At 31.2% G+C, this 16,490-nt stretch overlaps 2 protein-coding genes across 2 annotated transcripts; one reads left to right on the top strand and one right to left on the bottom strand.

Annotated features, from left to right (window-relative positions):
- The first annotated feature begins 2,112 nt into the window (after nucleotides 1-2,112).
- Nucleotides 2,113-6,204, top strand: LOC115707985 (ankyrin repeat-containing protein ITN1). The gene is made up of 4 exons (XM_030636108.2): nucleotides 2,113-2,291; nucleotides 2,588-3,115; nucleotides 4,119-4,528; nucleotides 4,834-6,204. Exons 1-4 carry the CDS (start codon nucleotides 2,270-2,272, stop codon nucleotides 5,662-5,664), a joined length of 1,791 nt encoding a protein of 596 aa, XP_030491968.1. The 5' UTR covers nucleotides 2,113-2,269; the 3' UTR covers nucleotides 5,665-6,204.
- Nucleotides 6,205-14,898: 8,694 nt separating this feature from the next.
- On the bottom strand, nucleotides 14,899-16,490 carry LOC115707987 (probable membrane-associated kinase regulator 4). Its single transcript, XM_061104313.1, has one exon. It carries the CDS (start codon nucleotides 16,247-16,249, stop codon nucleotides 15,149-15,151), a length of 1,101 nt encoding a protein of 366 aa, XP_060960296.1. The 5' UTR covers nucleotides 16,250-16,490; the 3' UTR covers nucleotides 14,899-15,148.

Below are 16,490 nucleotides of genomic sequence, written 5' to 3'. Positions count from 1 at the left end.
TAATAAACATATTAAAAATGTATGGTTTCATGTAATAAGTTTTCAAAATGTATAAATTTTTAAAATAATTTTTTTTTTGCACATTTTTTGTAATTATTTTGTTTTTGTTGTACATTTATGAAAAAAGCCCTTAAATATAAGGTCCCATATAATTTTAAAAATAAATTTTAAAGAATATCACTAACCAATTGTGAGGCGCCACCTATAAAAAGTATTGGATACTACTAATGCCTAATAGAAATGCTCTTACATATATTATGTAAAAATAAATGCTAATCAAAGAGTACATAATGTAGCTAAAATAGCTTTAAGACCTAAAAAAGAGGGATAACTGTACATAAATTTTTATAAACCGTCCAACCTGAATAATCCGTCCAAACCAAATCGAGATAACTCGACAAAAAATACAAACTAAAAAATCCAATCAAAATATAACCTGCCGAATTTTTATATTAGGCGGGTTAAAAATAATACCAACACGCTCAATTAATCCGAACTAATCCGACCAACCCGATTAAGAGAGTTTTTTTTTTACATATATTTATATGTTTCCATGATATATATTTATATATCATATAATTTATATGATTATTTAAAAAATATAAGTTGAAATGGTAGATTTAAATTTTAAATTCAATATATATATATTTATCTCATTATTACAATTAACTAAAATATCTCCTTATAAATTTAACCCTTCTGTGGAAAATGAGTGCCCATTGTGTTAATCTTCCTTTGAGACACCCTTGCACTTATTTACTAAGTGCCTTTATGCATTTTCTCTTTTGTTTACTGATCCTTTGCCGGTCCGGATTGATTCTATCCCTTGCGATGATATTGCTGATCTAATCACTAAGCTCTGTTCCTTGCTGGAACTTAAGATGAAAGCTGATATGTTATGCTGTGCAGCCTTGATTTTTGACAGTATTTGGAGAGCCAGGAATCAGATTGCTCACACTATTGATGCCCGGCCCTGCTTGGATCAAGCTAGGAGGAAGATCTTTAATAGATTTCAGGAAGTTTGTATGGCTAATCCTATTGTGATGCAGGTGAATCCGATTCAGGTTGAGGCCCTTATCACTATGGATAGATTTTTGCTAGTGGACGGATCCTTTCTTAATGGTGATTACGGTTGTGCCATGATTTCCCTCACTAAAGGCTCGCTTGATTGGTGGTTTAACTCCTCCTCCGGCTGCTGTGGCTCTGCATTGGAAGCCAAGATGGAAGCTGTTTTGCTTGCCTTAAAATGGGTAGTTGAACATCAATGGGATCGTGTTTCCATTGCCTCGGATTCAAAGGCTTTGTGGATGCTCTTCGTGCGAAAAGAACCCCGGACTGGCAATTATCTGCTCTTTTTTCTTCTATCTTATATTGCTTACTTCCTTTTCTTTCTATAATGTTGTGTTTGCTAAAAGAGACTTACTCATGTTGATAAGCTTGCTAAGGATGCTACACATGTTCAAAGCGGCTTTCTGAACTACAAAGGGGAGGGATTTCCCCTGTGAATCCCGACATCTTTTGGAGTTAATTTATCCCGAACTAAGGTTCTTTCAAAAAAAACTAAAATATAATAATTAAATGTAAAAATAAAAAAAAATTAAATTAAAAAATTAGTAGTGGTTTGGACTGGTTAACCCGACCGAACCGACCAATTTGTGAGTTATTATTTTTTTTTCTTAATTATACTGATTGCATTTTGTAACCCTATTTTTAAATTAGGCTGAATAAAATATAGCATAAATCTACCAACAGTATTACTCTACTCTAGTAACGAATGCTTATATCTTAACTAAATTACAATTTCTGTAAAAAAAAATGACTACATATGGCTATGAAGACCTTGAGGCTAGTCCACACTCCACACATGCACTGTACCATTTGTCATAAATTTACATACAAAATTTTCTTGCCTACGTGGAAAGAATAGGAATAAAAATCCAATTCCATTTTCCGTCATCTCTATTATTACACTCGCAAGTCTAACAATGCTCCAGTTTATACCGTCAATTTCTAATCGAACGGACAATAATAACAAGTTGTTACACTCGCGAGTGAGTTTTTAATAGTGTACCTTACCTTTTATTTTTTATTTTGTTTTTATTTTTATAGTTTTATAATTATGCGCCAACCAATACTTGCTTTCTCGGCACTTTCCTTTCAATTTCATTATCAATCAAAACCATTGTCTTCTTCGTTTTGTTCTGCTCAGCTCAAAAACTTTGAATGAAGCCCTAATCGTATCTCTCTCTCTAAAAGCTCTCTATCTTGTATGGCGACCTTAGTCGATTATGGTATTCTTACTTCTATCTCTGTTTTATGGTATTTTTACTGTTTGGCTAGCTCGAAAATGCTTTCCTGGAAAATTTTAAGAATGGGTGAAGTTTGTATTCAGTTATGCTGTGATTAGTACCTTAAGAATTTGCAATTGAAAGTGGATATGTCACATGTTAGAAGATCAACTTGTGAATTGCTAAGTTAATCAAAAGAAAAAAAAAACTTGTGAATTGCTAAGTTTGTTTGATATTATTTTCGTAGAAAGTTAGTTTACTTCTGAAACAAACGGATTTGGTTATGAATTTATGTGTAGGTGGTGGGAGGGACTTGGAGTCAGGTTTGATCAGTCCAGCATCAGTAGCATCATCATCAGCTGCTGCGATGAGTCAAAACCCGACGGCGGAGCCATCGCCGTCTCCGTCACCGTCTTCAACTGCATCGGCGCCGGCTCTGGTTCTCTCGAACTCTGGCAAGCGGATCGATCAGGCTGGGAGGAAGAAATATGTAAAGCAGGTGACGGGGCGGCATAACGATACTGAACTTCACTTGGCAGCGCAGCGCGGTGATCTTGCGGCCGTGAAGCAGATTCTTGACGACATTGATAGTCAGATGGTGGGGACGCCGAGAGGGGCTGAGTTTGATGCAGAGGTGGCGGAGATTCGGGCGTCAGTAGTGAACGAGGTGAATGAGTTGGGAGACACTGCCTTATACACAGCTGCGGACAAAGGGTATCTTGACATCGTTAAGGAGTTGCTCAAATATTCGAATAAAGAAACTATTTCAAAGAAAAATCGAGGTGGATATGACCCACTTCATACCGCTGCAAACCAAGGCCACCATGGTAATATTCTTAAGGCTTTGTGCTGACTGAGTAGTTTTGTCGAAGTAGCTGTATGATTTAGGGAAGTTTTATTATGTTGAAGTTCTGAAACGAAAATACGATTGGGTGCAATCCGCCATTTTAAAAGTGATGGTAGTACAAATGTAACGGAATTACCTTTATTTGGCTTGCCTAGTTTAAGGATATCCGCTTATCCAGTAATGTTAATTGAGGTTGCTCAAGATTGATCAAAGAAATCGGTTAGAAGAAAGGACATTTAATTTGAAGTTGGCTGATAAAAACATGGATGCAATCTCGCATTTAGAAGAAATATTAGTAAAACTGTAGTGGAGGTTGCCTAGTTTAAGTTTATCAAGTATTCTTAATAAGGTTATTCAAATCTGATTAAAGAAATGGGGCAGAAGAATGGATATCTTTAGTAGCGAGGATATCTTATCTGCATTTGTTGAACATAAACACAAATTCAGTCTCTTTGGTTGCTGTTTTTGTTCCTCTAAGCCTATGTAGAAGGTTCAGATTATCTTTGTCTGTTTCCTATAAGAGATGCAAACAAAGAACGAGTTCTTTATTATCATGTGGCTAGTTTTTATTGCACTTGAATTCTTCGCTATCATGCTGCCATTCTTAATTACACGATGCCTGAGAAATTTAGAAGAATTTATAAGTGCTTTTATGAGCATTCGGCATTACAGTGAGTGACTACCAGAATCATGGCAAGCCATACATAAATTTTTTCCTTATGATGGCAACATGATAGTATAATAGCTCTACTACACAAATAGATAGCTTGGTTTACATTCAGATCATATGGTTTTGCCCTTTCTTCATTTGTCTATACTTGTAAGAATAGGTTTCGTTATTGTCTGCTATGGTCCTCCTCATTATTTGATATCGTGCTGAATGCTTTTCTCTAACATTCTTTTACTTAGGAAGTGTCTTTAATCAAATAAAATGGACTTCTACATTAACTTCTAAACTCATGTTGGCACTTACTTTCCTGCAGCAATTGTCCAAGTGCTATTAGATCATGATCCTGGGCTTAGCAGAACGATTGGTCCGTCAAATTCAACCCCGCTTACTTCTGCAGCTACAAGAGGGCACACTGCAGTTGTCAATGAACTCCTCTCAAAGGATTGTAGTTTATTGGAAATATCTAGATCTAATGGGAAAAATCCATTGCATTTGGCTGCAAGACAGGGACATGTAGATATTGTAGATGCATTACTTAAAAAGGATTCACAATTGGCAAGGAGGACTGACAAGAAAGGGCAAACTGCATTGCATATGGCTGTTAAAGGGCAGAGTACTGGGGTGGTGAAGTTGCTTCTTGAGGCAGATGCTGCGATTGTGATGCTTCCAGACAAATTTGGTAACACAGCATTACATGTAGCTACCAGGAAAAAGCGGGCAGAGGTATTATATATTTTCTTCCCATTATTCATATTCTGCATGTGTCATATTAGACAGTTTGTACAAATGGAAGATGCCAAGAAAGCTTGTATAATATAAATTTCCTATATCACTACATTAAATGACACTTTTCTGTGGATTCTTTATGCCCCACCCCTCCCTCTCTATCCTCTAAAGAAATCTTTGTCGTCTTCTTTATATATCCGCACGCTTATGCAAATGAGAAAACTTGAATTATAGCCAAGCATCTCATTACAGTTTTATATTTACATATTCTTAATATACTGATGTTTTCCTTTCCCTTGCAGATAGTAAAGGAGTTGTTACTCCTTCCAGACACCAATGTTAATGCATTGACTAGAGACCATAAAACAGCTCTTGACATTGCTGAAGAACTCCCTCCTTCTGAAGAAGCCACAGATATAAAGGCGTGCCTTGCTCAATATGGAGCTGTAAGAGCTAATGAACTTAACCAACCAAGGGATGAATTGAGGAAAACTGTAACTCAAATTAAAAAAGACGTTCATACTCAGCTTGAACAAACAAAGAAAACAAACAAAAATGTCCATAATATTTCAAAAGAACTCAGGAAGCTCCACCGTGAAGGAATCAACAATGCTACCAACTCGGTCACTGTCGTGGCTGTGCTTTTTGCAACAGTTGCCTTTGCAGCTATATTTACTGTACCCGGCGGTGATAATAACGATGGTACAGCTGTGATGGTAAAAAGTCCTCCATTTAAAATTTTCTTCATCTTTAATGCCATTGCACTTTTCACTTCTTTGGCCGTTGTGGTTGTCCAAATTACTCTGGTTAGAGGTGAGACGAAGGCTGAGAAAAAGGTAGTGGAAGTAATCAATAAGTTGATGTGGCTAGCTTCAGTGTGCACTTCAGTGGCTTTCATGGCGTCTTCGTACATAGTTGTGGGACGAAAGCACCGATGGGCTGCAATTCTGGTCACATGTGTTGGTGGGTTGATAATGGCTGCTGTTCTTGGCACCATGACATATTATGTGGTAAAGTCAAAGAGATCCCGGTCTATGAGAAAAAAAGAGAAGTACTCAAAGAGAAGCGGTTCCAACTCATGGCACCACTCTGATTATTCCAATTCAGAGATTGATCGAATTTATGCCCTTTGATGTGTGAATCTGTCAAAGGGCATAGTTTGTTACCAAACCATGGAATGTTAAACTACTGCAACTCCGGTGTAGCTATGGAGTTATTTGGCTGTGCTATTACCTGTTATTCTCATTTTAGCTACATCCCAACTCGAAGACCTTAGCTATTTCGAACTACTAATGCCTTACCCCAATTGCCATTTCTATGGAAGGAGAAAATAGAAGAAGAAGAGGGTTAATGGGCTAGGAGTAGTTGATATGTTATATATGACTTGATATGGATGAAATACGATGGGCATAAACAACTGACATCGCTCCAATTTGCAATAACCTGAAAACAAAAAATGGGATTAAGTTTGTATCACCATTGTAAGTGTTTTAGCTAAACGAAGCTTTATTTACATGTATGCTAGAGCAGTTATCTTAAAGAGAAAATCATTGCTATTAGACACCTTAAATGCCAAATATGTAATATGTTGTGAGTGTAGTGATTTTCTATGTTGTTTATTAAATTAAAAAGTGAGATTTAATATTGAATTGTATCAATAATGGTTTGACACATTTTGTGGTGTTTAATGCCTTAAGATCCTTAGCATTTCTCTAAGAGCAACTTCAGTTGGATTATGGGAGTGTTCTAGGTGCTGCTCAATCACTAACTGGGTCTCAACTTGTTTTTTTTTTTTTTTACCAAAATTCTCTCAAGAAAATGGCTTAACAGTAGCACCGGTGCTGACTCCTTTTTTTAATTATTTTTTTTAATTTATTTAATTGTGATTCGATATTTTTAATCAACCTCCAGACCTTGTATGGCCGGGGAGACCATATCCTACCGTGTATGGCCAGTTAGGATTGCCCTGGCAAGATTCTTTGTACAACCTGATACGTGGACTGCAAGCTACTTACGAATTGGGCCATTAACAACCCAACAAAGTGATGAAAATTATTTACTTTCAAGGGGCAATTTAGTCTTTTGTATTTAATCAATTTAGTATGTAAATATTTAAGGATTTTAATTGTAAATTAGGATTTAGGCTTTCCTATATAAAGGCTTTTAACTCTAACCTAAAAAAGCTAAGTCTAATTCTAGCCTCCAAATCACTCTAAGTTTGATTAGCATTATAGAGAGCTATATCTGAATAGCATTATCTCTAGTTATCAATACAGCTAAAAAGAGAGTAGGTCATTACTCGTTAACTAAAGGAGCCAAACCTCTATAAAAATTCTTATTTTATTTACTTTATTGTTCTTGTTGTATAACACGAGGCAAACATCAAATTCATACGATTCCGCTGTCAGTCAGTAACTTTTTGAGGTCAATGAGTTTGGCAATTATTTTTAGACTAGATTTACATTTGTTTAGGTGTGGACCAAATTTGGGTGAGAGGAATAATCTGAGTTAATATTTCTTAAATCTAGTTTCATTTTGAATTGATTTGTGTTGAAATAATAAATTATCCTTAAATTTTCATTCATGGAATCTAGAAGGGAATCGAGAAATATGTTGATCGTGAATGGTAGGGATGGCTTGAGGTGTTTTTTTTTCATTATTTTGAAATAGTAGTCAATAATGAACTTTAATCATGAAATATTTATAGCTTAATTTTATGTGTTTTATTTGATAATTTGGACTTGGTTTCTTTGCTGGAACAATCTTCAATATATTTTGGGATATATAGCATTTGTTTATTTATGGCATACTAATAATGATAATAAGTCATACAGAACACGATTAAATTTTGATTTCTGTTTTTTTTAATAATGTATACAGAACGATGATAATAAGTTATACAGTATACGACACAACAAGGGATAGAGAAGCTCATATATGAACTTAGTTCTAGGAAGGAAAAAGAGAGAGTCAAGGAGAGAAAGTGGGAAAAGTTCAACGAGGAAGAGAGAGAGTTAGGAGATGGATGTGGAGGAAAAAAGAAAAAAAAATATTTATTTATTTTAATAAGTTTATAACTTTAACTTTTTTATTTTAAAATGAATTTTTTATATTAAGTGTATCAATATAAACGTCTCAAGCGTATAAGAGTGTACACATAAAATAAAATTATTCCATGTTGGTAGTCAACTTTAAATTATTAACAGTTCAATAGTTTGAAGAGTTTTACTACCACAATTTGAGTTTAAAAGGCTAAGTATAAGTAAAATGCTAGTTGAAAGTTTAGCCGCCAAAAACTCTTTCAAGTTTTATGTATTCACAACACTTTCAACAATATATCTGGCTAGCATTAGAGAAGTTGCTATCTAAAGCAAAGATGAAATATTTTTATCAGCAAAATAATTTTTAAAAAATAGTTTTATTAGTAAAATAATAATGTTTGGTTGTATGAGCATCCAAAAATTACCCATAAACGACTATTATAGTCATTTATGTGGCCATAAATTTACATTATGGATTCGTTTGGTATGTCATATTATATCGTATTGCATTGTATAATATTATATTGAATTATATTTTATGTAATGTTTTTATGTAAAATTATATGTATTATTGACTTGTATCAGCATATAGATATATAATATTTTAATATAAATTAAAATTTAAGATAATATTATATGAAAATATGATATATAATCCAATTTAATATAATACAATACAATACGACCTAATACAACGTACCAAACAATTCCTATAAGTCTATTTTATACTTTCATGTTTCTTGCTTTGCAAATTTTCTTCATTGGAGCTATATAGATGGAATTGAGAAAAAAAAACACCATTCCTAAACTCTTGGGCTAATCGGGCCTTGACTCTCAATGAGGTAAACCTTCACAGTTTAATAATATTTGCATCTAAAATATCTACCCTAAATATTACACAATTTAACATAGCAAAACAATAAGTGACAATTTCAATAAAAAATAAATAAATGTAATTGATTGAAATACAATTTGAGTACACATATAATTTACTCCACCTTCATATTATACAGTTAAATATATGCTCACTCATCACTTGTTGTATGCCATAACAAAATCAATAGAGATTCCCATTTATTTAAAGGGAAAAGAAGACTGCTCAATCAAACCAACTTTGTGTCTGTGGTTTCATGTTTCCATATTTGCACTGGGCCAAATATTGTTGACTGTCCCAACCCAAACTCAAATTATTATTACCATATTGAGTTCTCCCACATAAATCATCACATAAAATCACTCTTTTAAGGACAATATAACATATATGTTCCTATCTATCTATACATATACACACAAACTTAACATAACAGATAAGTCACATTAATACATTTGTTAGATGGTAAAATTAGTGTTTATCCATTTCAGTACTTACTGCTACATGTTCTTAAATTAAGTGATACTGCTAATAATGATTAATGTAACTGACACAATTTTGAGAGAGGAAATTACACTCTATACCCTTTTTATATTGTCCTATTTTATTTTTACCTTCTTTTTTAAAGTCTATCATTTTTACCTCTTTTTTTTAAACATTGTACCAATTTTGCCCCTGTCACTTCAAGATACTCTCCATGTGACTCTCTTATGTCAGGGTATTTTGGGTACAATACATATAAAAAGAGGTATGTTTCAAATAAATATAAAATTAGAGGCAAATTTGATTAATTGCTTAATAAAAGTGGTATTCTTCAACTTACCCCATTTTGAGAAGTGAATTGACTCCTGATATATACCATCATTTTTTAATCTCCTGAAAGCTTAAATACCATGTGTTTATAGGCCTACCTTGTCTATTCTTTTTCATGTTGAAAACCATGGAAATTAGTGGAGAAAATAAAGGGTTTGTTCTTTAAAATGCTTATCTGTACCTTGTTAGTTAGTGCTCAACAACATCAAATTAAACCTTTTAAGATTGTTTTCTTAATTCTTTGCTGACAAGTGAGAAGCACACTTAGATTAATGTTTAGTACACACACCCACTACTGAATTTGAAGTATAAAGCCTAAAAGGAAGAGAGCCACTTGAAAAGGCTATTATCCTTTTCCTACTGTAGAATGTTTGTTGAGTTATTATCATGTGTGAAAAAAATAAATAAATAATAAAAATTCCTTCCCTTCCCTGTATTTATTTACATAAACACTCCTGAAATTCAGGGGAACAAAATAAAACAGCACATACACAAATACAAGCACTATCTTCATTAGTTATAACATAAAATACTGACCATTAAATTTTAATGTTTATTAAGGCAGTAATCAATTGCATAAAACAAATAACAAAAGGAATGGCTTTTTTTTGTTTTTTTTCATTTTCTCACAGTTAGAAGTGTGAGCTGTAAATATTGTTTAATCCAAGGTAGGCATAACAAGTAGGAATTTATTATGATTTGAGAAAAATGGTGCATTTGTTGTTGATGGAAGAGAAGTTATTAGTTTTGGAAATATTTTAAGGCAATGAATAAAAGTGTCTGTTGTAGATGTGGAGAGGCAGACATGTGGGTTTTGCAGCTTAGTCATGATTAAACTCAATAATCGATAATTGGTTAAGACATAATCATACTATTCGCATTTTCTTATTCTCTTTCTCCTATCTAACCTTTACTGCATTTCAGATACAATGTCGGGATATTGAATTCATAACCCTAGTTGACATTTTACATGGGCCTAAACAATTTCAATTAATAGAACAGGCACCAATTTTGCCTAACACGTTTTTACGAGTCAATATCGTTATCGGTCTATTGAAGTATCGGTTCTCATATAATTTAATATAAAGGTAAATAACACCATTTTGTAAGTGGCATAATCCCAATGTTTATTTTTAGCGGCATAAATACCCAATGTTTATAAAACTGTAATTTTTCTCTAATTTCATTCGTACAAACCCTCTTATTTTCTTAAATAGGCCACATATAAGGTCTAGATTCTTGATCATTGGATCTAGACAGAAACATGTAGTATCAGTTACTTCTAAATGTTCTTTTAATAAATTTAAAACGAAGTCTGTACTGACAAAACTGAACAAAAATTACAGTTTTACAAACATTGGCTACTTATGCCGCTAAAAATAAACATTGGATTTATGCCGCTAACAAACTTAAAACTTTGGGTACTTATACCGCTATTATTCTTAATATAATAATTTTTAGAGAATATTACTAGTTAATTTGCAAAAACGACATGTCTAGAGGTGTTAGGCATTACTGGTGCCCAATAACAATAATCTTTTAATTTATTGATGTAATGTAAAATTACAAAAATTACTACTAAAATATGTATGGAGAGAGAGACCATCTTTGCTAGATGTATGGAAAAGATAAATTGTAGTAATAATTAAAAAATATTGTACTTTTTAGGTAAATATTTTTATTTTAAAATTTATAGGAAAAGGACTATTTTATATTATTTATTAATTAAATTTTATTTATATACATCAATAAAATGTGTAATTTTTTGTAGTGAAAAGTCAGAAGCTTCAAACAAATACTCTAAAAAAAGAGATATGTAAAATTTATTTTCAATGTAGGTTGATCCTTAATATTTATAATTTTATGTGTAATTAATTTATTTATTTAAATAATTGTAAACTATATATTTCAAACTATTTTTATTAATTTTCATAATTTACTCTATTAATTCTTTTCATTAATTTCATAATAATCTCTACTACTTTAATTTTTCTATTAAAGAGTATTCTTTTAATCAAGTTAATTTATATTATGTGGGAATCTTTTCATACTAAGAAAAATGAAGAATTTAGATATCGTTTGGTAACACTTTTTTAATCAGTTTTCTGTTTTTAAAATTGAAAAAGTAAAAATATTTTTCAAAAACATGTTCTATAAAATTGTTTTTACCTTTCAATTTTTTAATTGAGAATCAAAATTTTAAAAACAAAAAAAAAAAATCACTTTCAATATTTTTTTAAACAGTTTTTTTTTCTTACTCAATATCTTGGACTTCGATCATGACCCAGATCCAAATCCCCCCACGGTCCTGGCGCTGAACCCGGCCTTTGACTTGAACCCAAATCCGATCCCGAACCTAGACCCAACGTAAATAAAATCAAAAAATTAAAATGAAAATGAACTTTACAGAACACATTTTTGTTTTCTGTTTTTAAAATTGAAAAATAAAAGTGGTTACAGAACGCATTTTTGTTTTTCAAAAGCAAAATTTTTAAAAACAAACATTTTACTTTCATTTTGTGATTAAAAAATTAGAAAACAAAAGTGTTACCAAACGGCACCTTAATAAGTCTAGATATGATTTTTATTTATGAGAAAGTTGTATAAATTATTCTCTTTTTAGTTTTTTGTCAATTATTTTATACTTTATGTGTCATATAATTTTTTTATATTATTATTTTTTTTTATTTTTTTATTTGTCAATCATGCTATATTAATATGCCATGTAATTTATTTTACGAAAAAATCTAATACACTTGACAAAAAAGAAAATTTTAGTTTATATGTTTAAGAACCTATTGAGTGAGGGTTTTGTGTACAAAATTTGAAGATTGTTGGAATAATAGGTGAGTAAGTATAGACTACTTTCAAATAACTATAAAATTTTATTTTTGACTACAACTTTATTGATGATACTAGAAGAAGAAATAGTTAACATAATTCCAATCAATGGATTTCAATGCGTAATTCTAAATTTAATTGATTTATGTGTTAGTGATAACACAATACTATATTATCATTATAGTTGATATAATATTTTCTATTATATCTCCTTAATTTTCTCTTTTTTTTTTTTTATTTCTATTAAGTTTATAAATATATAATTTGATTAATTATCTTGCTCATTTTTTCTATTTGGTTTTTTTAAAATAAAATTCGTACGTAACTTTTTTTTTTCAAGAAAAATTTCTATTTGTTTATGGACAGAGCTTCGGCTGGGGGCAACAGCTTGGAAGAGCTTCCTTGCCAGAGAAAAATTCAGATCTAAAAAAATTAAAAAAATCCTTTAAAACTCAATAAATCAGAGTGTACGAGATAGAAAGATATGACTTCAAATCTGAAATAAAAAACCATTCACTTACCAAAAAGTTTACTGAGTTGGGATAGTGGTGGGAGCTTAGGCTAGAGCTGGGATGGTGATGATAGCTTGGGTTGGAGTAAGAGAAAGAGATGGAATGAGATGAAGAAAGATTTGATGAAGAAGAGAATAAAGGAAGACGCTTGAAATGATTTCAGTAATTTTTTTTTATGTATATAAAACTATTACCGGTAGAGACCTGTCCGTATTAGTGGGTTTCGTCGGTAATAGGGTACATGGTCCAATTGTCTTTTTATTAATGGTGGGATCCACTGGTAAAAATCTGTTGCTAATTGTTTTTAAAATTAAAAAAAAAAAAAAAAAAAAAAAAAAAACAAGAATTTTCTCACACAAATCCACATCACCCAATACCGATAGGACATTCCGTCAGTAATAACTAAAGCCCACCGATATTGTTCATTTTATTTTTAAAAAAAAAAAATCGTTCAAATTTACTGGTATCCGCCAGTAATAATCCCATTAATAAGAGTGGACATGCTCCGCCGGTAATATATCTGTCCCTATTTTTAATTCTTGTAGTGTTAAGAAACTAAATTAAAAATATTTATAACAATACATTTCAATATATAAATTGTATTTGAATTTAAAAATTTTAATTTATTATGAATATCAATAAAAATATTTATAGTAACTTAAATTTAAATTAAATATTTACTAATAATTAATTTTTTAATAGTTAATAACTATTTTTTTAATAATATTATATTTATTTAATATCTTTTAAAATAATAGCTAATAACATATTTGAATAATTTATTAAAATTAAATATTTATTTAATTTATATATATTATTCTCCTAATAAAAATTTATAATTATCCTATAAATATTTATAATTTTATTGTTATAAAACTTATTTTATTATAATTACGTGGCTTTTTCTGAAGAGCAATTGGGTGACTTTGATTTTTTTTTTTTTTTTTTTTTTATGGCAGGATAAGGATATGGTGCAAATACTTGGTGTTTATATTGTCTTTTTTATTCCTTATTATCTTCTTAGTGTTTTATTATTTATTAAAGTCTAACTTTGCGCTGGTCAACACTGTAGAGTGTGAATTTATAAAAATACTCTTATAATTAAACACATATTATTTTTAATTTAAGATTGAAAGTTTACATGTATAATAATTATTATTGAAGAGTGATTTTTTTGATACACAAGTTTGTACTTTATGTTTAATTAGATGCACAAGTAAGATACATTGATGATGATAGTTTTGAATATAATAAATTTATTTTTCTAAGTAATACAAAAATGAAAGTGTAGTAAAATACTTATTATATAATTATTTTAAAATATGTATATCAAAATTTTAAATTTAATACAGATTTACGATTAAATTATCACTAAACAATATATCAAAAAAAATTAACACCAAACAAAATACAACTTCACGCGAAGCGTGTTTCCTAATGATATTATATTATTATTCATTTATATATATTAAATGATTAAATTTTCTTATTTTATCACGATTTTGTCCTGTAATGTACTTTTACAGAATGTATTCTGTGGTACATTAGATGGGTCTTAAGGTACATTAGATGGGTCTCAGGATATACGTTACTATTTTTTAACCCTAATTACCCTAGATGTACCTCAACTCTCAGATCAAATAACTCTCCCAGCTAACGACTGTCGTACATCACAAAATACATTCTGTAAAAGTACATCACGAGATAAAATTGTGTCCCAAATAAATATAATAGTAAATGAAAGAAAGAGAAGATACTAAGAATGTCTTTTTTATATGCAGACATTTTTTTTACTCACTCTAATGATAAGCATTTATTAAAAAATACCAAAAATATGTACATGTAGTATTCTTTAAACCATTACCATGGGAGATACTAGTATATCAAAGGGTTCAAACCAGACCCACCCCTATTTTTGTAATTAAAATTGAAAATAAATATGCATTATAGTTTTAGTTTGAGTCATATATATGCCAGCAGGGTTGCATAAAAATCATTAATATCATTTTAAATATACAATATAAATACTCCTTTTGGCATTAACTTTGATTTTTCTTTTGTTGTATGTATAATAATAACAAGGCAATAATGTGACCAAACGTAGTTGGCATTATTCACAAGTGTGGTCTATGAATCTTCGTAGCAAGAGTAATGGACCACCCTACCTATATATATAATATATTCTAAATAACAATAACAACAATGATATGCATACAAAATATTTAACATTTACTGTTCTTATTAGCTAATGATGTTTTTTCCACTTCCAGATTTTAAGGTTCTAATATATTTTGATAATAATCAAAGTGTCTCTTTATTACCAATCATTAATTAATTTGATCAGACAGAAAAGCTTGTCCCAGCAACTTTAGTTGTTTTGACATTTTACAAGTACACTAACTCAGAATTAAACAGAATCTCTTTTGTCAAATTTATGAAATACAAAAATCAAAGAAAAATTACAGCATAATCAAAAAGGGGAGTCAAAAAAATAAAATATTAAACCCAAAAAAAAAAAAAATCTGTACTTTGATCTCTCTCATCCTCTGGAAAGTCCTTCTGGTACTGTATCATGTTCTTCACATAATCCAACTTTGTCAACATTGACAGTGTTTCTAGAATGAAACTGAGATTGTTTACAGTGTGCAATAGCTCCTTGAATCGAGTTCTCAATCTCAGAATGCTTAACACTCCCACATCTCTTCAACTGTTTTAATTCTTGATTATTACAAATGTTAGAAGAAGAAAAAGAAGATGAACCAGAGGAAGATGATGATGTAGATGATGCTGATGATGATGATGAAGAAGAAGATGAACTGGACTTGTATGTTGAATATCTTAAAAAAGCCAAAGAGAATGATCTTCTATGGCGACCACCACCATCTACTTGATCAGTGTTACTAATCTTTGCCTTCTTTTCTTTCTCAGTTTGCCCAAATGAGACGACTGATCTCTTCTCTGCTATGTCTTTCGAAGCTGTGGATGATTCGTTGGAACAACCTGATTTCCCAAACCAAGATTTGAGGTAAGCCTTGGAAGCTTTAAGCTTCGACCCAAGTGAGGAGGAAGAAGAAGAAGATGAGTTCTTGAGCTTTTTAGCTTTACCCCAAGATTTTTTACTACCATTGTTAAGACCACCATTGGTGAAGTCACTAAGCTCTGTGGAGTAACACTTGTTCATCATCATGTACTCCTCCTCTGTCGAGTCATTGATCATGCGAAAAGATTCTGAAGGTGAGATATTGCAGGACTCGAATGGAGTACTTGTTGCTGTTGGTGTTGGTGCTGTTGTCATTAAAGGGGTGCTGTAGAATTCATCACCACAACCAAATAAGCTTTCTTCTTGACTCATCATATGATCAAATGATGAGATGAAGTTGGGTTTGGAGTTTTGAAGGAGTAGTTTTTCGACCATTTGTAAACGAGGTGGAAGATGAAGAGGAAGAAGTTTTCCTTTGTAAAAAAGTTCATCTGCAGGGGATGTTGTCATGGTTGAGTAATCTCTTTCTTTTGGTGTGGAAGACATTTGGAATTCAAACTCTCTTGGAGAAGGTACTATTGAGTTACAGAAGAAGTTGGAGTAGGAACCAACTTCCATGTCGATGTAGTCATCTTCTGCTGTTATGGGGTCGAAAGCCATTAATGGTTTTTCTTTGCTTTTGGTGTGGTGGAAGTGGAAGTTTACAAGAAGTAGCTGCTTTGAGAGGTTTTGTCGGAATGAGATTGAAGACAAGTGCAAGCTTTTAAAAGAAAGAAAAAGATGAGGCTAGTTGGCAGGCATTGATGTAAAAGTTTTATGCAATTTTATTCTCATTTGTTTATGAGTTTGTGTGTAGATAATGAGATAATTAAATAGAAAAGTGGTATGATGTGATGATTAA

This window comes from Cannabis sativa, chromosome 1 (genome assembly GCF_029168945.1).
Source record: "Cannabis sativa cultivar Pink pepper isolate KNU-18-1 chromosome 1, ASM2916894v1, whole genome shotgun sequence".
NCBI classification, from domain to species: domain Eukaryota; kingdom Viridiplantae; phylum Streptophyta; class Magnoliopsida; order Rosales; family Cannabaceae; genus Cannabis; species Cannabis sativa.
Note: the sequence above shows the minus strand (reverse complement) of the source record. Positions and strands in the feature narration are given on the sequence as shown.

Bases quoted from the DNA above. Each gene is read 5' to 3' on its own strand.
- LOC115707985 (XM_030636108.2), top strand. From the start codon at position 2,270: ATGGCGACCTTAGTCGATTATG. The intron at 2,292-2,587 runs GTATTCTTACTT...ATTTATGTGTAG, and splicing joins GGCGACCTTAGTCGATTATG to GTGGTGGGAGGGACTTGGAG. The intron at 3,116-4,118 runs GTAATATTCTTA...ACTTTCCTGCAG, and splicing joins TGCAAACCAAGGCCACCATG to CAATTGTCCAAGTGCTATTA.
- LOC115707987 (XM_061104313.1), bottom strand. From the start codon at position 16,249: ATGGCTTTCGACCCCATAACAGCAGAAGATGACTACATCGACATGGAA.